The 26207-nt window shown below is 46.3% G+C and overlaps 1 protein-coding gene across 1 annotated transcript in view; it reads right to left on the reverse strand.

Annotated features, from left to right (window-relative positions):
* Nucleotides 1-9549: 9549 nt before the first annotated feature.
* LOC122942238 (ephrin type-B receptor 5-like) overlaps nt 9550-26207 on the reverse strand; it is a 114209-nt gene continuing 97551 nt past the window's right edge. Inside the window, exon 17 of the mRNA XM_044299741.1 lies at nt 9550-9782. Within this exon, the coding sequence (XP_044155676.1) occupies nt 9674-9782 (109 nt within the window). The 3' untranslated portion in view covers nt 9550-9673. The remainder of the gene's footprint in view (nt 9783-26207) is intronic.

Consider the following 26207-nt stretch of genomic DNA (forward strand, 5'->3'; position numbering starts at 1 on the left):
CCTGGCACATGACAATGCTGGAGGACACTGCACTTTGGTGTAATATGACTGCCAACTGCGCATCCTCTAAGGCTTCAACCCTCCTTCCAATGTGGCGCACATCTTATTTAATAGCCGTGAGATCAAATCTGAGAGGCCCCAATGCCTCTGCTAGAGCCTCCCTCAAAAAAGTCAGCGAGATTGGGATTCCTCCCTACCTCTTTCAGTGCCATCAGCAGCGTGTAATTTATGTCCGGCGGCTCGTGGCATTCCTGGTGCCATCTTGGTTTCGAGGGCTACATATGAAGAGCCCGCCTTTTTAATACATTTATCCATCTCCCTGGTCTGGATGGAAGGTCTGGTGGGACCGGGAGGGTCCGCGGGTTTGGGGCCACAAATCTTGACCATATTGAGTCTGATAAGCTAGAAATAACAGGCTGTGAGGGTGTAGCTTTCAGCAGAGCAGCATTTTCCACCGCCATCTTCCTCTGGTAAGGCTCCACCCCTTAATATTATATCTTGATCATGTATCTATGTGTGTAAATGGATCAATTGATTAAGTATCACAAATATTGATGATCATGTGTATCACAAATATTGATGATCATTGCTTGAGAAAGGCCGGATTGTGTTGGGCTGAAAAGTTGCTTGGGGTGAATAAAGCAGGTTCACACTCTTCACTTTATTTTAGAGTGATGCCTCTTTTTTCTTCAATAGATAGATTGATAGATAGACTCACCTCAGCTTGTCGGACTTCCTGTCTATACTATGTATGAGTACAGTATCCAGGATCTGTGTATTCTTTGAGCGGTACCGTCACGTTGCTCTCCAATATACTTTCTGTGAGCCCTGTGTGCAGACTCTCCAGTGTATTCCTATGGGGTGCAGCTTCACACCCTCCCTTGCCACCTGTTTGTCAGATTAGAGGAATCGGGATAATCAGCGGCCCATTCAGGTAAGTTCCCAGATCGTGATTTGGTAAATAATATGTTTGTTGACATAATCTCTTTATAGGCAATACATTTCAGGGCTGTATCACCCCCTTGATAAGACCAAGAGCCCCAAAATGCGTCACCTATAAAGAGATTATTTCAATGAACATATTTTTACCAAATCCCGATCTGGATCTTACCTGGTTGTGCTATCACAGATCCCTGCTCGTTCATAATAAGTTCATGTCCTTGCATGCTGTGCCTGGAGGGGGAAGCCTGGCAGCACCAGTATTTCTTCATATTTCTAGATGCCGATTTGGATTTTGCACTCTTAGAGCAACCCTGTCACGTGAGCCTCTCTAGCTGAAGCTGCAAAACATAGTAACACTGAGACTCTGCAGAGCAAGTTCAGAGACAGGAGTTTTATTAATGATCTATAACTGGCTACATTTACGTAAAGCACAAGAGAAGAGTGTAGCTGGCCAGCTAAGACCTGTGCTAGGTTGCTATTATAGCTTGTGTGTTTATACAGCTAGACCTGCCAATAACCTTAATACAATTCCTATGTTTGTGTGTTAAAGACAAGGGCAGAGTTTTTTACAGTGACTTCATGTTTGGATGTCATATAACTGTTATATTTTGTGTTCACAGAAGCAGAAAAGATAATATGCCTTTAAGATTTATTATATAATGTAAGGTAAGCTCAATGACACAGCAGAAACAACAGAAAGCATAGAGTTAAACTGTTGTTGCTGGGAAGGAGCCTTGACCAATCCTAGCCAGCCTCATACAGCCCAGGAGTTTTGATCAATTACAGCCAGCCTCACACACAGCTTGTGTGGGAAATGCCCCTAGCAGGAGCTGCTAGAATCATTATTCACCAGAGAGAGGAGCTGAACAGACATTCACTCCACTAAGAATCATTATTCACCAGAGAGAGGAGCTGAACAGACATTCACTCCACTAAGGGCAAAATAGGTATTTAAAACAGTTATATAATGTTCCTACTGTTAATATAGTGATTAGAACTGTATACTGAACCAGTTATATGTGTGTTTACTTACAGTTCCACCAATTGAAAACAAACAAATTCAAATTCCATATTGCAATCCAAATTGCATACAACCATACCAGATCATACTCAACCAATCTGCAAATAGTCACTGCTAAATGCATATTGCAAACAGCAAACCAAGTTGAGCAGGCAGAACTATTAGTTAGACCTCAGATATACCTCTCAGAGAGATCATAAAGTGCTTAAATAGCTTAAAGTGAGAGTACAGATACTGAATAGAGAAATATATCCACCATTTTATGTTGAATGACAAGATTGAACAGTTGAACCACCTTCTTATGCATACCGCCATTTTATGAGACTTTATTCAACACGTGTTATGTACATGGACTATCTGCTGCGGAGGCGGCAGTGTTATATGAAGAAAAGTTGAAGTTAATAAAAAAGTTATTTCAAGAATTTGATGTGCTCTTTAAATCTACTGCTTCCATAGAACGGAGCTAGAGGAATTACAGAGTAATAGACAGTCTAGTTAGACTAAAAGTCAGAGATATCAGAATTCTTCTTATGCCACAGCGCAAAAGGCACTTATCACGATCGGCGTGACTGTCACATACGTGACACAGAGGGAGGGAAAGAGGAAGGCCCTGCCCAAGTGAGAGGGAAGGTGGTGACCCCTGACTCACCTTGCGGCTGGCACCTGGCTGCCCTGACGTCCCTAGACGGGTTCCTCACCCGTACGCCGATCACGTGCCTAAAACCCTGGCTTTCCCTAAGATGAGCCCTAGATAGTGAACAGGGCGGTGGGAACACTAGTCCGCACCACTAGCTCTAAAGGAAAACCCCAAGGGGAGGACAGACAATAAAGACTAAACATATAATCCCAGGTGGGCGACAACAGGAGACAACAAAAAGCCCAACAGGGATCCGGAGGGTAGCACTCTGGAACAACAACCAGGATTCACAGCTCCAGTGGGTCAGTATAGATGTCCAGGCAGGAAGCTCTATAACTGGCAACTAGAGAAGTGAGAGAGGAGAATATAAGGAGGTTGGGAGTGGCAGACAAGAAACAGCTGAGGAGGAGAAGCTACGGATCCCTGAGTGAGACAAAAAGGATTGCAAGGCAAACACAGAAAACAATCACTGAGAAACAACGTGATCTTTAGACATAGAGCGCGCAGCCACCCGCTGCGACTTCCTGACCCCGGGTATAACGGAGTCAGACGTGGCTCTTGACACCCTCGTGACAGTACCCCCCCTTTCACGAGGGGCCTCCGGACACTCAGGACCAGGTCTCTCAGGATGAGAGGCATGGAAAGCCTGAATTAACCTGTTGGCGTTTACCTCTGACGCTGGAACCCACATTCTTTCCTCGGGACCGTAACCCCTCCAATGCATCAGATACTGAAGAGAGCGGCGGACCCGACGAGAATCAACAATTCTGGATATTTGAAACTCCAGATTACCATCCACAATAACAGGAGGAGGTGGCAGCGGTGATGGTTCTAGAGGTGGAACATACTTCTTGAGTAACGACTTATGGAAGACGTTATGGATCTTAAAAGTCTGAGGTAGCTCCAGGCGAAAAGCCACAGGGTTAATGACGGCTACTATTTTATAAGGACCAATGAACCTAGGACCCAGTTTCCAAGAGGGAACCTTCAACTTAATATTCCTAGTAGACAACCACACATAGTCATTCACTCCTAGGTCCGGACCTGGCGACCGTTTCTTATCGGCCATGCATTTATATTTACCACTCATATTTTTCAAGTTAGCTTGCACCTTCTGCCATACCGATGAAAGAGATGAAGAAAACCGTTCCTCTTCGGGAACCCCAGAAGACCCCCCCCTCTTTGAAAGTACAAAATTGGGGATGAAAACCGTATGCACCAAGAAATGGTGACTTGCCAGTGGATTCCTGACAGCGATTATTTATGGCAAACTCGGCTAACGGTAAATATGATGACCACACCTCTTGGTTTTCAGACACAAAACACCTTAAATATGTTTCTAGGTTTTGGTTGGTACGCTCAGTCTGTCCATTCGACTGAGGATGGAAAGCTGAGGAAAAGGACAAGTGTACCCCCAAACGGGAACAAAAAGCTTTCCAAAACTTAGAAATAAACTGGGTTCCCCGATCCGAAACCACATCGGAAGGGACCCCGTGAAGCTTCACGATTTCACTGATAAACACCTGAGCAAGAGTCTTAGCATTAGGAAGTGCGGGTAGCGCAATAAAGTGTACCATTTTGCTAAACCTGTCTACTACTACCAAGATAACTGTTTTACCCGCAGACAAAGGTAAGTCAGTGATGAAATCCATTGATAGATGTGTCCATGGCCTATTGGGGATGAAAAGTGGCAATAAAGACCCTGCTGGACGTGTATCAGAGACTTTCGCGCGTGCACAAGTAGAACAAGTAGACACGAAATCCATTACATCCTGACGCAACCTTGGCCACCAAAAACGACGAGACAATAGCTCCAAGGTTGCTTTACTACCCGGGTGCCCAGCAAGTGCCGAATTATGATGTTCCTTTAATAATTCAAGACGCAGGTTTAACGGTACAAACAATTTCTCTGAGGGGCAAGAGGCCGGGGCATCCCCCTGGGCCTCTAACACCTTTCCCTCTAGAACAGAGTGTACAGCAGAGACAACCACTCCTCTTTGTAAAATAGGTACCGGATCACTAACATTACCCCCTCCAGGGAAACTACGAGATAATGCGTCTGCCTTGGTATTTTTTGCCCCAGGACGATAGGTGATTACAAAGTTAAATCTGGTAAAGAATAGCGACCACCTAGCTTGTCTAGGGGTGAGACGCTTAGCCGATTCTAGGTACAGAAGGTTTTTGTGATCCGTAATCACCGTGACGGGGTGGATTGCTCCCTCTAAGAAGTGACGCCACTCTTCAAACGCCAGTTTAATCGCCAACAGTTCCCTATTTCCAATATCATAGTTCTTTTCTGCTGTAGATAACTTTTTGGAAAAGAAAGCGCAAGGACGCCATTTGCCAGAAGACGGACCCTGAGACAATACAGCCCCCACTCCCACCTCTGACGCATCTACTTCAACAATAAAAGGCTGGGAGACATCAGGTTGAATTAGAACAGGTGCCGAGGTAAATCTCTCTTTTAGAGAGGAAAATGCAATTTTAGCGGCGTCAGACCATTTAGAAAAATCAGTCCCCTTCCTAGTCATGTCAGTAAGGGGTTTAACGATCACTGAATAATTTTTAATGAACTTTCTATAGAAATTTGCGAAACCCAAAAACCGTTGTAGAGCTTTAAGGTTCTCAGGAAGATCCCAATCTAAAATTGCCTGGACCTTCCTAGGATCCATACGGAAACCTGAAGCAGATAATAGATATCCCAGGAACTGTATTTCCTGAACGGCGAAGACACATTTTTCAATTTTCGCATATAATTTATTCGTCCGTAGGACCTGCAGTACTTGCCTGACATGTACTTCATGTGTTTTCAGATCAGCCGAATAAATTAAGATATCATCTAGGTATATGACTACAAACCTGCCGATGAGATGACTAAAAATATCATTAACGAAATGTTGGAAGACAGCAGGGGCATTGGTCAGACCGAAAGGCATGACTACATTTTCATAATGCTCCTCAGGGGTGTTAAAAGCTGTCTTCCACTCATCCCCTTCCCTGATACGAATCAGATTGTAGGCCCCCCTAAGATCAAGTTTGGAGAACCACCTAGCACCCGCAATCTGATTAAAAAGGTCAGGAATGAGAGGAAGAGGGTATGGGTCTCGGATGGTTATCCGGTTTAGCTCACGGAAATCTAGGCAAGGACGCAGGACCCCATCTTTCTTTTTAACAAAGAAAAACCCTGCAGCCACGGGTGAAGAAGAGGGTCTGATGTGTCCCTTAGCCAGACTCTCGGAGATATAATCTTTCATGGCTTGTCTCTCGGGACCCGAAAGATTATACAACCTGGACTTGGGTAATTTTGCGCCGGGAATCAGGTTAACCGGGCAATCATAAGGACGATGAGGTGGTAGCTTCTGACAACCCTTTTCAGAAAAAACGTCCTCAAAGTCCGAAATAAATGTAGGTAGGGAAGCTATGGAGGCGATTAAGCAATTGTTATTTAAGCAATTCTCTCTGCAATACTCACTCCACTCCAATATCTCCCTGGCCTGCCAATCCACCACTGGATTGTGCGCTACCAACCAGGGAAGACCCAATACCACAGGAGAGGGAAGGCCCTCCAAGTGAGAGGGAAGGTGGTGACCCCTGACTCACCTTGCGGCTGGCACCTGGCTGCCCTGACGTCCCTAGACGGGTTCCTCACCCGTACGCCGATCACGTGCCTAAAACCCTGGCTTTCCCTAAGATGAGCCCTAGATAGTGAACAGGGCGGTGGGAACACTAGTCCGCACCACTAGCTCTAAAGGAAAACACCAAGGGGAGGACAGACAATAAAGACTAAACATATAATCCCAGGTGGGCGACAACAGGAGAAAACAAAAAGCCCAACAGGGATCCGGAGGGTAGCACTCTGGAACAACAACCAGGATTCACAGCTCCAGTGGGTCAGTATAGATGTCCAGGCAGGAAGCTCTATAACTGGCAACTAGAGAAGTGAGAGAGGAGAATATAAGGAGGTTGGGAGTGGCAGACAAGAAACAGCTGAGGAGGAGAAGCTACGGATCCCTGAGTGAGACAAAAAGGATAGCAAGGCAAACACAGAAAACAATCACTAAGAAACAACGTGATCTTTAGACATAGAGCGCGCAGCCACCCGCTGCGACTTCCTGACCCCGGGTATAACGGAGTCAGACGTGGCTCTTGACACCCTCGTGACAGCACTTCATAGTGCTGCGCCTGCCACACAGAGCAAGTGTAGTGTCATGGGCCTCCACCCCCCCAGCAGGGCCATATTTACAACAAGGCGCATAAGGGCACGTGCCTAGGGTGTCAGGAAGGAGGGGGAGAGGCACTTTACAGAGAAAACGAATGATTTATGTTGATTCTTTCATCTTCGTGCTGCTTCTCAGGTCTCCTTATCACAAACATTAAGCCGGTGCCTGTATCAGTACATATGGGGGTCCCCTGCCTCCTCCACATGGCACTGCAGAGAAAACCTGCAACCAGGACTGGAAAACAGACTGGGGTGAGTGGGACACCAGCAAGACCACTACAGAAATGTACAGCATCAGCGGAGGAGAAGATCCTGTTGGGCCAAGGCTCCCGCCCCCTCCTGGGGCCCCACAACGTCTCCAACTGGATAGGCTTAGAAACCATAACTTAGCAGACAGTATCACACACAATAGAAACATAGAGACATAGAATGTGTCGGCAGATAAGAACCATTTGGCCCATCTAGTCTGCCCAATATACTGAATACTATGGATAGCCCCTGGCCCTATCTTATATGAAGGATGGCCTTATGCCTATCCCATGCATGCTTAAACTCCTCCACTGTATTTGCAGCTACCACTTCTGCAGGACGGCTATTCCATGCATCCACTACTCTCTCAGTAAAGTAATACTTCTGATATCACTTTTAAACCTTTGCCCCTCTAATTTAAATAGGCTTAGATACTCTTGGCTCAGCAAACAGTATCTCACATATTAGATTAGATACACTTGGCTCAGCAAACAGCATCACACATATTAGATTAGATACACTTGGCTCAGCAAACAGCATCACACATATTAGATTAGATACACTTGGCTCAGCAAACAGTATCACACATATTAGATTAGATACACTTGGCTCAGCAGACAGTATCACAAGGAAAGACTTACAGCTCATCCGATAGTATCACACATAATAGGCTTAGATAGACATAATGTAAAAGTATAGACATAATGTAAAAACATGTAAATACTCTAACCTGTAAAAAGTTTGTTCCCCCCCATGTTAGAACCTGCGGCCTGTGGCGCATTAGATGAATAGAGATGACGCAGGTCTAATAACGGATCATATCTAATACTTTATTAATCTGTACAATACACAACAATCGCCGTCAGCTCCGGATTACAGGACAGCTTGACGAGTGGCGAATCCTCCAGGCGTCAGTCAGGACACAAGTCTTATGTCATTATGTAATATACTGCCCTCTAGTGACCATTCACTGGAGCTGCACACTTATTCATTTTATAGATGAGGGCCAAGTCCCTAAAGGGACCCTTAGGGCTGGACATCTCCTCAGACAAGATGCTAACAAAGGGCTCCCCATCCAGATTGAATTATTTGTGGTGAACCACTAAGAAAATTTTATAGATAATGGAGAAACACTAAATTAAAAAGTACCTAAAAAGTTGCAAAAACGTTCAATATACTGTACGATCATTATTCATATGTAGTTCTGTGGGCACAAACTTTATAATAGCAGTCACTCTGTAACTATATTATAAAACTAATCCTGGGACTCCTCCAGCAGAAAGTGAGTGCAGCTCTGGATTATAATGCAGGATGTAACACAGGATCAGTACAGGATAAGTAATGCATGTACACAGTGACTGCACCAGCAGAATAGTGATTACAGCTCTGGAGTATAATACAGGATGGAACTCAGGATCAGTACAGGATAAGTAATGTATGTACACAGTGACTGCACCAGCAGAATAGTGAGCGCAGCTCTGGAGTATAATACAGGATGTAACTCAGGATCAGTACAGGATAAGTAATGTATGAACACAGTGACTCCACCAGCAGAATAGTGAGTGCAGCTCTGGAGTATAATACAGGATGTAACTCAGGATCAGTACAGGATAAGTAATGTAATGTATGTACACAGTGACTGCACCAGCAGAATAGTGAGTGCAGCTCTGGAGTATAATACAGGATGTAACTCAGGATCAGTACAGGATAAGTAATGTATGTACACAGTGACTCCACCAGCAGAATAGTGAGTGCAGCTCTGGAGTATAATACAGGATGTAACTCAGGATCAGTACAGGATAAGTAATGTATGAACACAGTGACTCCACCAGCAGAATAGTGAGTGCAGCTCTGGAGTATAATACAGGATGTAACTCAGGATCAGTACAGGATAAGTAATGTAATGTATGTACACAGTGACTGCACCAGCAGAATAGTGAGTGCAGCTCTGGAGTATAATACAGGATGTAACTCAGGATCAGTACAGGATAAGTAATGTATGTACACAGTGACTCCACCAGCAGAATAGTGAGTGCAGCTCTGGAGTATAACACAGGATGTAACTCAGGATCAGTACAGGATAAGTAATGTAATGTATGCACACAGTGACTGCGCCAGCAGAATAGTGAGTACAGCTCTGGAGTATAATACAGGATAAGTAATGTATATATAAAATGATGACTTTGATTGATATGAACGTATTGTGAATGTAGCTTTTAAGAAAATATTAAAAGTAATTTATATGCTTGAATGTATAATGAACGTTTTTGCATCTTTCTATGATATTTTTTTGTGAATGGGTCACCAATGTTTCCAGGTAGTCGGCCATTTTTCCTAGCTCTCCATCTTCGGTGTGATGTCATTGTGGCCTTAACCCCTTCCTTCCTCCGCTGATCTATTCCCAAGACCCAGTCAGTCACTATCTCGTCCTGACCTCCTTGGTTTAGTGCAGCTTCTCTTGAATTGTTCTTCTGTCTTGGTAGAAAAGTTTGATTCCTTGAGGATATGTCCGTGTGCGTCACGGCCTCCTGACTGTATCCTGGAGTCACCCTTCATCCGGCATCTGTTTTTCTTTTCCTATTGGTCTCGGAGGTCTGTCCGTTCCTCAGACTTCCACCGGCTCCAGTGGTTGTAGATGAGCCTTCAGGAGCTGTATACTGCTAAGAATCTTCTTCTGGTGACCAGAAAGTGTCACACCGATTAGCTGGATGTCTCTGGAAAGGAAAGAAAACAAGTCAGATACAATAACGGGGCCAGAAAGGCGGGAGCGTATTTAAAGGGCAAGTATTCTAAAAGTCTAAAACCAGCTCATTGTAGAGTGTGACGCTCAATAAAATCCTCCAAAGTTATCAGCAACTGAAAATATCCTCCCGTCACGATGTTCTGCTGTGATATCAGCTATAGAAGAAGCTGGGTGACTACCAGCTAGGACACAGTTACAGGTCTGACAACTTTTCTAGAATCTCGAATACCTGGTTACTCCAGTGATACAATGTTGCATTTCTCCCTCTATGGTCTCACTACATACGCTGTAATTAGGAAAATGTGCTTATTGGGAGCATGGGGGAAATGGGGGTCTAGCCTTCTAATTTACTGTAATCCAACTTTTCCAGAAACAGAAAAGGCTTCAGCCTGACAGAGGAGCACATCTCAATAGCTTTTAGTATTATATTTTATATGATAATTTCTTGGTTTAGGTGGCGTGCCCTTTCTGAGTTGCATTATGTCTTCTACTCCAATCACATCCAAAGCAACATTCAAATTTCTGTTGATTGATACTTGGAGTCAACTATGCTGACAGAAATAAGGGGATGTCAGTGACTGCAATATTTCTGACCTATCCTCGGGATAGATTATCAATATCTGATCGGTGGGGATCTGACTCCTGGCCCTGCTGCCGAACAGCTGTATGAAGAGGCTGTAGGGATCCAGTGAGTGCTGCCGCCTTCTCTTTGCTCACCAAGCATAGCGCCGTACATTGTATTGTGGCTGTGGTTGGTATTGCAGCCCAGCCCCCCTTACTTGAATGAGACTGGGCTGCAACAAGGCCATATGACCGATGAACGTGATGTCACTGACCTAGGAAGAAGCCGCAGCGCTCACGGAAGCACCGCAGACACTTGAAACAGCAGATCATAGGGGTGTGGAGTGTCGGACCTCCACCGATCAGATATTGATGACCTATCCTGAGAATACATTATCAATATTCTACTCCCAGGAAACCCCTTTAAAAAGGGGTTATATTGGAATTACTGATAGGTCATCAATATTAGACCGACGGGGGTCCAACTCCCAGGACCCCCACTGATCGGAGGCTCTTCCAAGACCATTTGATGTCACCGAACCTCGCTCACATGGTATAGTTGTGGTTCAGTCCCATTCAAGTCAATGGGGCTGAGCTGCATTACCAAGCACGGCCACTATACGAAGTACGGCGCTGTGCTTAGTAAGCTGCTGGGAGCCTGCACCACTCACGGCTCCCTGAAACAGCTCATCGATAGGGGTACCGGGACTTAGACCCCTGCTGTTGTGATAAGGATGACCCATCCTGAGCATAGCCCATCATTATCTTTGATCCTGAGCATCAGTACCGACGGTCTTTGAGGGTTGAGCTTCTTTTTAGGGTAACGTACCGGTATCCCTTATCATCACCTCTTGATGACGTATGGGCGCGTCCTTATTGGATGCGGATGGAATGCACGGCCATCTTCATGGGCGGCGTGCGTTCCACCGGCCGATACCCAGCTGCGCACTGCTGATGACGTAGCAGGCTCGGTGTCATTGGATGTAGGTGGAACGCACAGCCATTTTGGCTGTCGGCGTGCGTTCCACCGACGAGTATAAATGAAGGCGCTAGTTTATTCGTTTTTATTCGCCTCCATCATTACTATCTTTAATAAATGAATATGTAGGAAACCTGTATAATCCAATCATGACCTTCCATCACTACTATGGTTATCATAAGTATAGATAGCATGCACATGGTGATCACATGACATGCCCCAGTACCGTTGATTGGTCCAGTTTGGCTGGGACGGCCCCATTTGGCTATATAGTAAGGTGGGAAATCTTAAACAAATTGGAGCCACATCACTTTTTGTCCCCTGGAGGCCCTTCCCAAGACCACCATCTTGGACCACTCAGCTTGACCCTCATCATGACCATCAGCTAAGTATACTCTTGACTACTTTATGGTTGCTTTATCGTTTAACCAACCGTCTGGGTGGTCGTTTTTGCATCTGGTGGTTTTTGTCTTGGTTTGGCCTCCAGGTTATTATTTATGCTTGATTTATCTTTTTTGATATTTGTTGAGCACTTCTTGTGTCCGTTTGACACTGATGTACATATATGTCCCCTGATGAACCCCCTTTGAATGAGAAGGAGGGGGGGAAACGCGTCGGGACACGTGGTATGACAACCAGTATCTAATATATACTAGTACCCAAATATCCATATGGGCTAGTACACCAAGGGCATCATAAGGATAGACAGCATAGGCACGTGGACGGAGTGTGCCTACCATTAAGGCACATCTCCGGGCTGAGGATTTGACAAGGGACATCACAGGGATAGACACTGATTCGGCACGTGTTGCCCCGGTGCTTTCCCCCTCTCCCCCTTTTTCTTCCTCAAGCTTAGCCGTCTGTCTGATCCAGATCTGCTATGTTTTGTGTAGTCGGTTTTTTGTCTTGTTTTTGGACTATTGTATATCCCTTTGGTAGGGATTATTTATTTTAGATTATTTCAATAAAAGTTAATTTTTAGGTAGTCGTTTTCAGTGATAGTGATTAATTAGTTTGGCGACTACCATCTACATTTACGATTATAGCCTTAAAGACGATAAACAATTGCCTCCATGGCTAGTTTTCTATCTGGTACATTGTATACCGAGGATCTCGTTAAAGAAGCACGAGATATCTTTTCAGATAAAGAGTTGCCTGGCCTTTCGAATTCGTTAACCTGTAAGCTCACATTCACAGACTTGTATGAGGAATATAAGAATAACATAAAATCCTGGTGGGAGATTAAGTCCATCGAAAGTTACCTTGAATACCGGATTGTCCCACGAGGGTTACGGATAGGGATCACACCTGCAGAGAGGGTACGTTCACCTGGTTTATTGACCCTGTGGGAACAGGAGCTTACTAACAGCTCACTGAGATTGATGAATATATTGTTAACTGAGGAACGGTTGTATTTTGAGAGATCCTCAGAAAAACTGAGGGGCCTTGTTGAGTTGGCTGTGTCCTTTAAAACAGACCCAGATTTCAACAGGAGGGAGTCATCCTTACAGACGTCAGTTGAAAGGTTCCAGGGTTTGATCAAGGAGAGGAAACACAGACAATTCAACAAGGACCTGAAAGAATTCAAGGAGAACAGGGCCTACCAATTTGCTGGGGGACCACAAGCCCCCTCGGATACTGATATCTCTTCATCTGAGCAGGATCTCTCCGATTCGGAACCCTCACACAACAGGGGGAGAGGCAATTTTAGAGGAGGTCAGAGAAGAGGTGGAAGAGGCCGTTACAATAATAATAATAAAAAATGGCCGAAACCAGACAACAAAAGAGGGAAAGGGGGCGAGTATCCTTCTCCTTCACCCTCTCCTTCAGCTTCTTCTTCCTCTGTCTCTACTCCCTCCCTCACATCACAGGGGAATTTTTTAGCCAGGGGGGGGCCTTACCAGCTCCGGGACCGCATATAAGTAAGGAAACAGGTAAGGTTGATGATCAATTACAAATCATCAACCTATCCTCACGTACCCTCAGCGCTATGGAAGAGAATCTCCTCAAGAGGGGCCTATCCTTCGTCCCCACGACTAGGTTTAATCCATTCGTGTGGACCAAGGATTTGAACCTATTCTCTAGGAAACTTAAATGGCACAAATTCTTCAAAAACAATAATATAGCCACCTGTGAACAATTGGGCTTACAGGAAAGCGATTTTGCGGATTTCTTAACCCTCTGTGATTTGTTAGAAGAAGGGACGCGGACACCTGGTCAGGGTCCCTTCACTAATCTCCGACCAAAAAGTAAAAAACCACCGCCTCCCATGAATTACGATCACATAGAAATATTTCTACAGATGACCACGGAAGAGATAGAAAGACTATCCTCTACTACACAGCATTTTCACAATCTCTCCGGTCCTGAGATGGAAGCCCTTCGCGTGCTTGAAAAGGACACCTCTATAGTGATCAAGCCAGCCGATAAAGGCGGTAATTTGGTGATCATGGGACACCAGGAGTACAAACAGATGTGTGAACGCTTGTTGAACGATCGAGACTGTTATCGGGTGCTGCCATCAGACCCCACAGACATCTTCATGAAGGAGTTAGAAATCATTTTGAAGGATGGCCTCTCTAAAAGGGTCATCTCGGATGTCGAATATCGTTTTCTGTTGCCTAGCACACCCCAGACGGCCACCTTTTATGGGTTACCAAAAGTCTATAAGGGCGTCTCGCCCTTGAAGGGTCGCCCGATCGTGTCTGGGGTGGGCTCGGTAACACAGAACAGCGGCATCTATATAGATCAGGTTTTGAAGGGCTTTGTATCTGCTCTGCCCTCATATACCAGAGATACTATGGATTTCTTACGTAAGATCGAGTCCATTACCATCGAGACGTCTTGCTCATTGGGGAGCATAGACGTAGAATCTCTGTACAGCTCTATTCCTCATGACAGGGGCCTGATGGCGGTTTCCGATTTCGTCAAAACTAGAGCTGTTTCGCATAGGTCCCACAATAATTTTGTGGTGACTCTTCTGGAATATATTTTGACTCACAATTTTTTTCTTTTTGATACGCGTGTCTTCCACCAGCTCAGGGGGACAGCGATGGGGAGCTCATGTGCCCCGTCGTATGCCAATCTCTTCCTGGGCTGGTGGGAAGACAAAGTGGTTTTCCCGGATGTGCAGACCTGGTGGGGGGGACAAAATTATTTTTTGGACAAGATACATCGACGATGTATTTATAATTTGGAATGGGAGTGAAGAGGAATTTGAATTATTTGTCAAGGCCCTTAACATAAATAATCTAGGCCTTTCATTTACATCTGAGTTCCATCGCGAGTCCCTCACCTTTTTAGACATCAGGGTCACCATAAATGGTGATAGACTTGTAACCTCCACATTTAGGAAAAATACTGCTACCAATAGTCTGCTCCACTGGGACAGTCATCACCCTACGAGCCTTAAAAGGGGCATTCCACGAGTTCAATATCTTCGTATGAGAAGAAATTGCTCCAATCAGGATAGTTTTTATCGCGAATCTAGGAAGCTGCAAGACCGCTTTAAAACTAGAGGTTACCCACAGTATGTACTTAGGGACGCCTTCCATAGTGCAGTCTCTAGGGAACGTGGCACATTGCTGGTACCGAGGGATCCGAAAGGGAAGGATAATGATATTGTGAGGATTATATCTACCTACGACACCATGAGTAAAGAGGTTAGGCTACTTTCACACTAGCGTTCGGCTAGCGTTCAGTACGGATCCGTCTGCATTATTTTAGCAAAAAAAAAGCTAAGTGTGAAAATAGCCTAGTACGGATCCGTCCAGACTTTCAATGTAAAGTCAATGGGGGACGGATCCGCTTGAAGATTGAGCCACATTGTGGCATCTTCAAACGGATCCGTCCCCATTGACTTACATTGAAAGTCTGGACGGATCCGCACGGATCCGCACGCCTCCGAACGGCCAGGCGGACACCCGAACGCTGCAAGCAGCGTTCAGCTGTCCGCCTGTCCGTGCGGAGGCGAGCGGAGCGGAGGCTGAACGCCACCAGACTGATGCAGTCTGAGCGGATCCGCCTCCATTCAGACTGCATCAGGGCTGGACGGCTGCGTTCGGGTCCGCTCGTGAGCTCCTTCAAACGGAGCTCACGAACGGAAACCCGAACGCTAGTGTGAAAGTAGCCTTAGAGAGATCATTACCAAATACTGGCCCATTCTCCTCATGGATCCGGATGTGGCGGATATACTTCTCGCACGCCCGAGCATTGCATTTAGACGGGGTAGAAGCCTTCGCGATCGCTTAGTGCACAGTCATTTTTCAAGACCAACCCCGGAAGGTACATGGCTAGATCGTAAGCCATTAGGCATGTTCCGTTGTGGGGCTTGTATGGCTTGCAACTACATAAATAATACTAAAACTAACATCTGTTCAGTCACCGAGATTAATTACGATATTAGAGACTTTTCTAATTGTAGGAGCAAAGGGGTGATTTATTTAGCCCAATGTACCTGTCCGCTTGACTATGTGGGAAAAACCTTTAGGGAATTTCGTAGGCGCATCCTGGAGCACATTAATGATATCAAAAAGCGTAAAGAGACCCCAGTAGCAAATCACATTTGGGAATGCCATAACGGCGATCCCAAATCACTGAAATTCGCAGCCCTGGAGGTTATTAGACCATCCCCTAGGAAGGGAGACTGGGATCGCAGGATCCTACAGAAGGAAGCTGAATGGATTCATCGTTTGCGGTCCCAGTCTCCTAGGGGCCTTAACGAAAAATTAACTTTTACATGTTTCCTGTAGGTCCCCAATTCTGGGTTCATACAGGCAACACTTTAAACTCTTAGAAAATTCTCAAAATCGGATCCTCTTATGTTTGATAGAATTTAATATTGACACAGGAAGTGTCGTAACCTGTATTTTTAAAGGGTGACATCCATTAGGTCACCTTCATTGTATATAGTCGAGTATCTGTTCTGCACAAAAAACATGGCATTGACCCTTAACACACCTCTATCCGAAAAGGTGTTTATTTTTCCACCAATAAATACGTCCTGTAAGTTTAGTTATTTACTTATGAATATTAACTTAATCTGTGACCAACATCAATCAACAATGGTCATCATCCTCTGGGTTGTATTAGGAAGGTACCCATATCTACGATTCCTACAATTTTCCATCCTTTCATTCTAGGCCCGCCCCTTCCTTAGCCTATTGGGTATTGGTCAAGTGGAACGCGTATCCCTCCCTCAATGGCGATTATGCGTTTCATCAGCCAGGACTCCTCCCATCACCCGTACCACGTCGGTCAGCACATATATCCAAATAATCATTTGGTGCTATTAGTATATCCTCTATAACTGTTCCCTGAGTGTTATACCGACGGAGTTTTGAGGGTAGAGCTTCTTTTTAGGGTAACGCACCGGTAACCCCTTATCGTCACCTTTTGATGACGTATGGGCGCGTCCTCATTGGATGCGGATGGAGCGCACGGCCATCTTCATGGGCGGCGTGCGTTCCACCGGCCGATACCCGGCTGCGCACTGCTGATGACGCAGCAGGCTCGGTGCCATTGGATGTAGGTGGAACGCACAGCCATTTTGGCTGTCGGCGTGCGTTCCACTGACGAGGATACATCCAGGCCCTACGTTTATTCGCCTCTATCATTACTATATGTAGTAAATGAATATGTAGGAAGCATGTATAATCTTAATATGACCCCCCCATTACTATTATGGTTACATAATTATAGATAGCATTTATATGGTGATCACATGATATGCCCCAGTACCGTTGATTGGTCCAGTTTAGCTGGGACGGCCCCATTTGGCTATATAGGAAGGTGGGAAACCTAAAACAAATTGGAGCCACATCATTTTTTGCCCCCTGGAGGCCCTTCCCAAGACGACCATCTTGGACCACTCAGCTTGACCCTCATCATGACCATCAGCTAAGTATACTCTTGACTACTTTATGGTTGCTTTATTATTTAACCAACCGTCTGGGTGGTCGTTTTGCATCTGGTGGATGTTGTCTTGGTTTGGCCTCCAGTTTATTATTTATGCTTGATTCATCCTTTTTTGATATTTGTTGAGCACTTTTTGTGTCCGTTTGACACTGATGTACATATATGTCCCCTGATGAACCCCCTTTGAATGAGAAGAGGGGGGGGGGGGGGAACGCGTCGGGACACGTGGTATGACAACCTGTATCTAATATAAACTAGTACCCAAATATCCATATGGGCTAGTATACCAAGGGCACCATAAGGATAGACAGTATAGGCACGTGGACGGAGTGTGCCTACCATTAAGGCACATCTCCGGGCTGAGGATTTGACAAGGGACATCACAGGGATAGACACTGATTCGGCACGTGTTGCCCCGGTGCTTTCCCCCTCTCCCCCTTTTTCTTCCTCAAGCTTAGCCGTCTGTCTGATCCAGATCTGCTTTGTTTTGTGTAGTCGTTTTTTTGTCTTGTTTTTGCACTATTGTATATCCCTTTAGTAGGGATTATTTATTTTAAATTATTCCAATAAAAGTTAATTTTTAGGTAGTCGTTTTCAGTGATAGTCATCATTATCTTTACCCTGATAACCCCTTTAACAGCTTACAGCTCAGATTCCATATGTATCTTCAGGTGGGCTGGGAACTTAAAGTGGCCCTAGAAAAAAGCCTAAAAAAGAGACTCCATGTTGTAGGCAAGTCTAAATTGACAGAAGGTGGGGCAACAGAAGTACGTGAGGCTTGCAATACCTACCGTAGTGCAGCACAAGATACTACTAGGGATGAGCGAACTCGAACTGTATAGTTCGGGTTCGTACCGAATTTTGGGGTGTCCGTGACACGGACCCGAACCCGGACATTTTCGTAAAAGTCCGGGTTCGGGTTCGGTGTTCGTCGCTTTCTTGGCGCTTTTGTGACGCTTTCTTGGCGCTTTTTGAAAGGCTGCAAAGCAGCCAATCAACAAGCGTCATACTACTTGCCCCAAGAGGCCATCACAGCCATGCCTACTATTGGCATGGCTGTGATTGGCCAGAGCACCATGTGACCCAGCCTCTGTTTAAGCTGGAGTCACATAGCGCCGCCCGTCACTCTGCTCTGATTAGCGTAGGGAGAGGTTGCGGCTGCGACAGTAGGGCGAGATTAGGCAGATTAACTCCTCCAAAGGACTTGATTAACTGATCGATCTGCAGCTGTGGATCATTGAGCTGCTGATCCTCAATTGCTCACTGTTTTTAGGCTGCACAGACCGTTTGTCAGTCTCATTTTTCTGGGGTGATCGGCGGCCATTTTGTGTCTTGTGGTGCGCCAGCACAAGCTGCGACCAAGTGCATTTAACCCTCAATGGTGTGGTTGTTTTTTGGCTAAAGCCTACATCAGGGTGAAGCTGTCACACCAAGTGCATTTAACCAGCAATAGTCTGTTCATTTTTTGGCCATATACAAAATCAGGGGCAAGCTGCGCCTGTCACCAAGTGCATTTAACCCTCAATGGTGTGGTTGTTTTTTGGCTAAAGCCTACATCAGGGTGAAGCTGTCACACCAAGTGCATTTAACCAGCAATAGTCTGTTCATTTTTTGGCCATATACAAAATCAGGGGCAAGCTGCGCCTGTCACCAAGTGCATTTAACCCTCAATGGTGTGGTTGTTTTTTGGCTAAAGCCTACATCAGGGTGAAGCTGTCACACCAAGTGCATTTAACCAGCAATAGTCTGTTCATTTTTTGGCCATATACAAAATCAGGGGCAAGCTGCGCCCGTCACCAAGTGCATTTAACCCTCAATGGTGTGGTTGTTTTTTGGCTAAAGCCTACATCAGGGTGAAGCTGTCACACCAAGTGCATTTAACCAGCAATAGTCTGTTCATTTTTTGGCCATATACAAAATCAGGGGCAAGCTGCGCCTGTCACCAAGTGCATTTAACCCTCAATGGTGTGGTTGTTTTTTGGCTAAAGCCTACATCAGGGTGAAGCTGTCACACCAAGTGCATTTAACCAGCAATAGTCTGTTTATTTTTTGGCCATATCCCAGTCTAATTCTGTCACTAAATCCATACCGGTCACCCAGCGCCTAAATACTAGGCCTCAAATTTATATCCAGCTAAATCTGTCCCTAGTGCTGTAGCTGGGCGAGTTATTTAGTGTCCGTTCAAGCACATTTCTTGTTCTGGGTTGAAATACAATTCCCAATTTAGCAATTTCATAATTTAGTGGTTCCTGCTATATCAGAGCTATTTGAAATCTATCCCAAAAAGGGTATATAATATTGAAGGTGCACATTGGGTCATTCAGAATAACTTCACACACACCCGCTACTGTGTATTTCCAAGTCTAATTCTGTCACTAAACCCATACCTGTCACCCAGCGCCTAAATACTAGGCCTCAAATTTAAATCCCTCTAAATCTCTCGTTACCGCTGTACTGTTGTTGCTGGGCAAGATATTTAGTGTCCGTCAAAGCACATTTTTTGTTCTGGGTTGAAGTACAATTCCCAATTTAGCAATTTCATAATTTAGTGGTTTCTGCTATATCAGAGCTATTTGAAATCTATCCCTAAAAGGGTATATAATATTGAAGGTGCACATTGGGTCATTCAGAATAACTTCACACACACGCTTCTGTGCATTTCCAAGTCTAATTCTGTCACTAAATCCATACCGGTGACCCAGCGCCTAAATACTAGGCCTCAAATTTAAATCCCTCTAAATCTCTCGTTACCCACCGCTGTACTGTTGTTGCTGGGCAAGATATTTAGTGTCCGTCAAAGCACATTTTTTGTTCTGGGTTGAAGTACAATTCCCAATTTAGCAATTTCATAATTTAGTGGTTTCTGCTATATCAGAGCTATTTGAAATCTATCCCTAAAAGGGTATATAATATTGAAGGTGCACATAGGGTCATTCAGAATAACTTCACACACACGCTTCTGTGCATTTCCAAGTCTAATTCTGTCACTAAATCCATACCGGTCACCCAGCGCCTAAATACTAGGCCTCAAATTTATATCCCGCTAAATCTCTCGTTACCGCTGTACTGTTGTTGCTGGGCAAGATATTTAGTGTCCGTCAAAGCACATTTTTTGTTCTGGGTTGAAGTACAATTCCCAATTTAGCAATTTCATAATTTAGTGGTTCCTGCTATATCAGAGCTATTTGAAATCTATCCCAAAAAGGGTATATAATATTCAAGGTGCACATTGGGTCATTCAGAATAACTTCACACACACGCTTCTGTGCATTTCCAAGTCTAATTCTGTCACTAAATCCATACCGGTCACCCAGCGCCTAAATACTAGGCCTCAAATTTATATCCCGCTGAATTTGAATACAATACATTGGGCCAAATAATATATTTGTTGTTGTGGTGAACCATAACAATGAGAAAAACATCTAGTAAGGGACGCGGACGTGGACATGGTCGTGGTGGTGTTAGTGGACCCTCTGGTGCTGGGAGAGGACGTGGCCGTTCTGCCACATCCACACGTCCTAGTGTACCAACTACCTCAGGTCCCAGTAGCCGCCAGAATTTACAGCGATATATGGTGGGGCCCAATGCCGTTCTAAGGATGGTAAGGCCTGAGCAGGTACAGGCATTAGTCAATTGGGTGGCCGACAGTGGATCCAGCACGTTCACATTATCTCCCACCCATTATCTCCCACCCACAGATGGCGCCTGAAAACCAAGCCCATCAGTCTGTCACATCACCCCCATGCATACCAGGGAAACTGTCTCAGCCTCAAGTTATGCAGCAGTCTCTTATGCTGTTTGAAGACTCCGCTGGCAGGGTTTCCCAAGGGCATCCACCTAGCCCTTCCCCAGCGGTGAAAGACATAGAATGCACTGACGCACAACCACTTATGTTTCCTGATGATGAGGACATGGGAATACCACCTCAGCATGTCTCTGATGATGACGAAACACAGGTGCCAACTGCTGCGTCTTTCTGCAGTGTGCAGACTGAACAGGAGGTCAGGGATCAAGACTGGGTGGAAGACGATGCAGGGGACGATGAGGTCCTAGACCCCACATGGAATGAAGGTCGTGCCACTGACTTTCACAGTTCGGAGGAAGAGGCAGTGGTGAGACCGAGCCAACAGCGTAGCAAAAGAGGGAGCAGTGGGCAAAAGCAGAACACCCGCCGCCAAGAGACTCCGCCTGCTACTGACCGCCGCCATCTGGGACCGAGCACCCCAAAGGCAGCTTCAAGGAGTTCCCTGGCATGGCACTTCTTCAAACAATGTGCTGACGACAAGACCCGAGTGGTTTGCACGCTGTGCCATCAGAGCCTGAAGCGAGGCATTAACGTTCTGAACCTGAGCACAACCTGCATGACCAGGCACCTGCATGCAAAGCATGAACTGCAGTGGAGTAAACACCTTAAAACCAAGGAAGTCACTCAGGCTCCCCCTGCTACCTCTTCTGCTGCTGCCGCCTCGGCCTATTCTGCTGCTGCCGCCTCGGCCTCTTCCTCCGCCTCTGGAGGAACGTTGGCACCTGCCGCCCAGCAAACAGGGGATGTACCACCAACACCACCACCACCACCTCCGTCACCAAGCGTCTCAACCATGTCACACGCCAGCGTTCAGCTCTCCATCTCACAAACATTTGATAGAAAGCGTAAATTCCCACCTAGCCACCCTCGATCCCTGGCCCTGAATGCCAGCATTTCTAAACTACTGGCCTATGAAATGCTGTCATTTAGGCTGGTGGACACAGACAGCTTCAAACAGCTCATGTCGCTTGCTGTCCCACAGTATGTTGTTCCCAGCCGGCACTACTTCTCCAAGAGAGCCGTGCCTTCCCTGCACAACCAAGTATCCGATAAAATCAAGTGTGCACTGCGCAACGCCATCTGTAGCAAGGTCCACCTAACCACAGATACGTGGACCAGTAAGCACGGCCAGGGACGCTATATCTCCCTAACTGCACACTGGGTAAATGTAGTGGCAGCTGGGCCCCAGGCGGAGAGCTGTTTGGCGCACGTCCTGCCGCCGCCAAGGATCGCAGGGCAACATTCTTTGCCTCCTGTTGCCACCTCCTCCTTCTCGGCTTCCTCCTCCTCTTCTTCCACCTGCTCATCCAGTCAGCCACACACCTTCACCACCAACTTCAGCACAGCCCGGGGTAAACGTCAGCAGGCCATTCTGAAACTCATATGTTTGGGGGACAGGCCCCACACCGCACAGGAGTTGTGGCGGGGTATTGAACAACAGACCGACGAGTGGTTGCTGCCGGTGAGCCTCAAGCCCGGCCTGGTGGTGTGTGATAATGGGCGAAATCTCGTTGCAGCTCTGGGACTAGCCAATTTGACGCACATCCCTTGCTTGGCGCATGTGCTGAATTTGGTGGTGCAGAAGTTCATTCACAACTACCCCGACATGTCAGAGCTGCTGCATAAAGTGCGGGCCGTCTGTTCGCGCTTCCGGCGTTCACATCCTGCCGCTGCTCGCCTGTCTGCGCTACAGCGTAACTTCGGCCTTCCCGCTCACCGCCTCATATGCGACGTGCCCACCAGGTGGAACTCCACCTTGCACATGCTGGACAGACTGTGCGAGCAGCAGCAGGCCATAGTGGAGTTTCAGCTGCAGCACGCACGGGTCAGTCGCACTACAGAACAGCACCACTTCACCACCAATGACTGGGCCTCCATGCGAGACCTGTGTGCCCTGTTGCGCTGTTTCGAGTACTCCACCAACATGGCCAGTGGCGATGACACCGTTATCAGCGTTACAATACCACTTCTATGTCTCCTTGAGAAAACACTTAGGGCGATGATGGAACAGGAGGTGGCCCAGGAGGAGGAGGAGGAGGATGAGGAAGAGGGGTCATTTTTAGCACTTTCAGGCCAGTCTCTTCGAAGTGACTCAGAGGGAGGTTTTTTGCAACAGCAGAGGCCAGGTACAAATGTGGCCAGCCAGGGCCCACTACTGGAGGACGAGGAGGACGAGGATGAGGAGGAGGTGGAGGAGGATGAGGATGAAGCATGGTCACAGCGGGGTGGCACCCAACGCAGCTCGGGTCCATCACTGGTGCGTGGCTGGGGGGAAAGGCAGGACGATGACGATACGCCTCCCACAGAGGACAGCTTGTCCTTACCCCTGGGCAGCCTGGCACACATGAGCGACTACATGCTGCAGTGCCTGCGCAACGACAGCAGAGTTGCCCACATTTTAACCTGTGCGGACTACTGGGTTGCCACCCTGCTGGATCCACGCTACAAAGACAATGTGCCCACCTTACTTCCTGCACTGGAGCGTGATAGGAAGATGCGCGAGTACAAGCGCACGTTGGTAGACGCGCTACTGAGAGCATTCCCAAATGTCACAGGGGAACAAGTGGAAGCCCAAGGCCAAGGCAGAGGAGGAGCAAGAGGTCGCCAAGGCAGCTGTGTCACGGCCAGCTCCTCTGAGGGCAGGGTTAGCATGGCAGAGATGTGGAAAACTTTTGTCAACACGCCACAGCTAACTGCACCACCACCTGATACGCAACGTGTTAGCAGGAGGCAACATTTCACTAACATGGTGGAACAGTACGTGTGCACACCCCTCCACGTACTGACTGATGGTTCGGCCCCATTCAACTTCTGGGTCTCTAAATTGTCCACGTGGCCAGAGCTAGCCTTTTATGCCTTGGAGGTGCTGGCCTGCCCGGCGGCCAGCGTTTTGTCTGAACGTGTATTCAGCACGGCAGGGGGCGTCATTACAGACAAACGCAGCCGCCTGTCTACAGCCAATGTGGACAAGCTGACGTTCATAAAAATGAACCAGGCATGGATCCCACAGGACCTGTCCGTCCCTTGTCCAGATTAGACATTAACTACCTCCCCATAACCATATATTATTGGACTCCAGGGCACTTCCTCATTCAATCCTATTTTTATTTTCATTTTACCATTATATTGCGAGGCTACCCAAAGTTGAATGAACCTCTCCTCTGCCTGTGTGCTAGGCCTAAATATATGCCAATGGACTGTTGCAGTGGTGGCTGACGTGAAGCCTCATTCTCTGCTATGACATGCAGACTAATTCTCTGCTGACATGAAGCCAGATTGTCTGTTACGGGACCTCTCTCCTCTGCCTGGGTGCTGGGCCTAAATTTATGACAATGGACTGTTGCAGTGGTGGCTGACGTGAAGCCTGATTCTCTGCTATGACATGCAGACTGATTCTCTGCTGACATGAAGCCAGATCCTCTGTTACGGGACCTCTCTCCTCTGCCTGTGTGTGTGCTGGGCCTAAATATATGCCAATGGACTGTTGCAGTGGTGGCTGACGTGAAGCCTCATTCTCTGCTATGACATGCAGACTGATTCTCTGCTGACATGAAGCCAGATTCTCTGTTACGGGACCTCTCTCCTCTGCCTGTGTGTGTGCTGGGCCTAAATATATGCCAATGGACTGTTGCAGTGGTGGGTGACGTGAAGCCTCATTCTCTGCTATGACATGCAGACTAATTCTCTGCTGACATGAAGCCAGATCCTCTGTTACGGGACCTCTCTCCTCTGCCTGTGTGCTGGGCCTAAATTTATGAAAATGGACTCTTACAGTGGTGGGTGACGTGAAGCCCGATTCTCTGCTATGATATGAAGACTGATTCTCTGCTGACATGAAGCCAGATTGTCTGTTACGGGACCTCTCTCCTCTGCCTGGGTGCTGGGCCTAAATATATGCCAATGGACTGTTGCAGTGGTGGCTGACGTGAAGCCTCATTCTCTGCTATGACATGCAGACTGATTCTCTGCTGACATGAAGCCAGATTGTCTGTTACGGGACCTCTCTCCTCTGCCTGGGTGCTGGGTAGTGTTGAGCGCGAATATTCGAAAAGCAAATTTTTTTCGCGAATATCGCAACTTCGCGATTTCGCGAATATTTCGAATATAGTGCTATATATTCGTAAAAACGAATATTCGTTTTTTGTTTTTTCCCCCCCCCCCACAAAATTACAGTACACATATAATTGATTGTTTCCCAAAGGTCCAACAGCTCAGATCTTACTCACATTGCCTAGAAAGTGATTGAGGCGCGAATCTTCGTAAGGCGATTTTATTAGCGCACATGCGAATATCGGCACGTCCCAGAACAGAGGCAAAGGGCTTTGCATTCATACATTAGTGAATTGAGTTGCGAATCTTCGTAAGGCGATTTTATTAGCGCACATGCGAATATCTACACTTGTCCCAGAACAGAGGCAAAGGGCTTTGCATTCATACATTAGTGATTGAATTGAGCTGCGAATCTTCGTAAGGCGATTTTATTAACGCAAATGCAAATATCTACACTTGTCCCCAGAACAGAGAGGCAAAGGCCTGTGCATTCATATAGTATAGCACCATATTCGCGAATACGTAGAACTTCGTAAAATTCGATTTACGAATATTCGTATTTTTTATTTTACTTTCCACCTTACAGATTACATTGATCTGTACTCTGTCAACTACTGTCATCACCCCCCACTGTATCTCGATTGATTCCCAAAAGTCTTACATTCCCTAGAAAGTGATTGAGGTGCGAATCTTCGTAAGGCGATTTTATTAGCGCACATGCGAATATCTACACTTGTCCCAGAACAGAGGCAAAGGCCATTGCATTCATACATTAGTGATTGAATTGAGTTGCGAATCTTCGTAAGGCGATTTCATTAGCGCACATGTGAATTTTGCATAGCATATGTATTATGCGATGCGAAAATTCGAATTATCGCATATGCGAAATAATAACGAATTTGAATAATGGCGAATATTTTACGAATATTCTTTCGAATATTCACAAAATTTCGCGAATTCGAATATGGGACATGCCGCTCAACACTAGTGCTGGGCCTAAATTTATGACAATGGACTGTTGCAGTGGTGGGTGACGTGAAGCCTCATTCTCTGCTATGACATGCAGACTGATTCTCTGCTGACAT

This window comes from Bufo gargarizans, chromosome 6 (assembly GCF_014858855.1).
Source record: "Bufo gargarizans isolate SCDJY-AF-19 chromosome 6, ASM1485885v1, whole genome shotgun sequence".
NCBI classification, from domain to species: domain Eukaryota; kingdom Metazoa; phylum Chordata; class Amphibia; order Anura; family Bufonidae; genus Bufo; species Bufo gargarizans.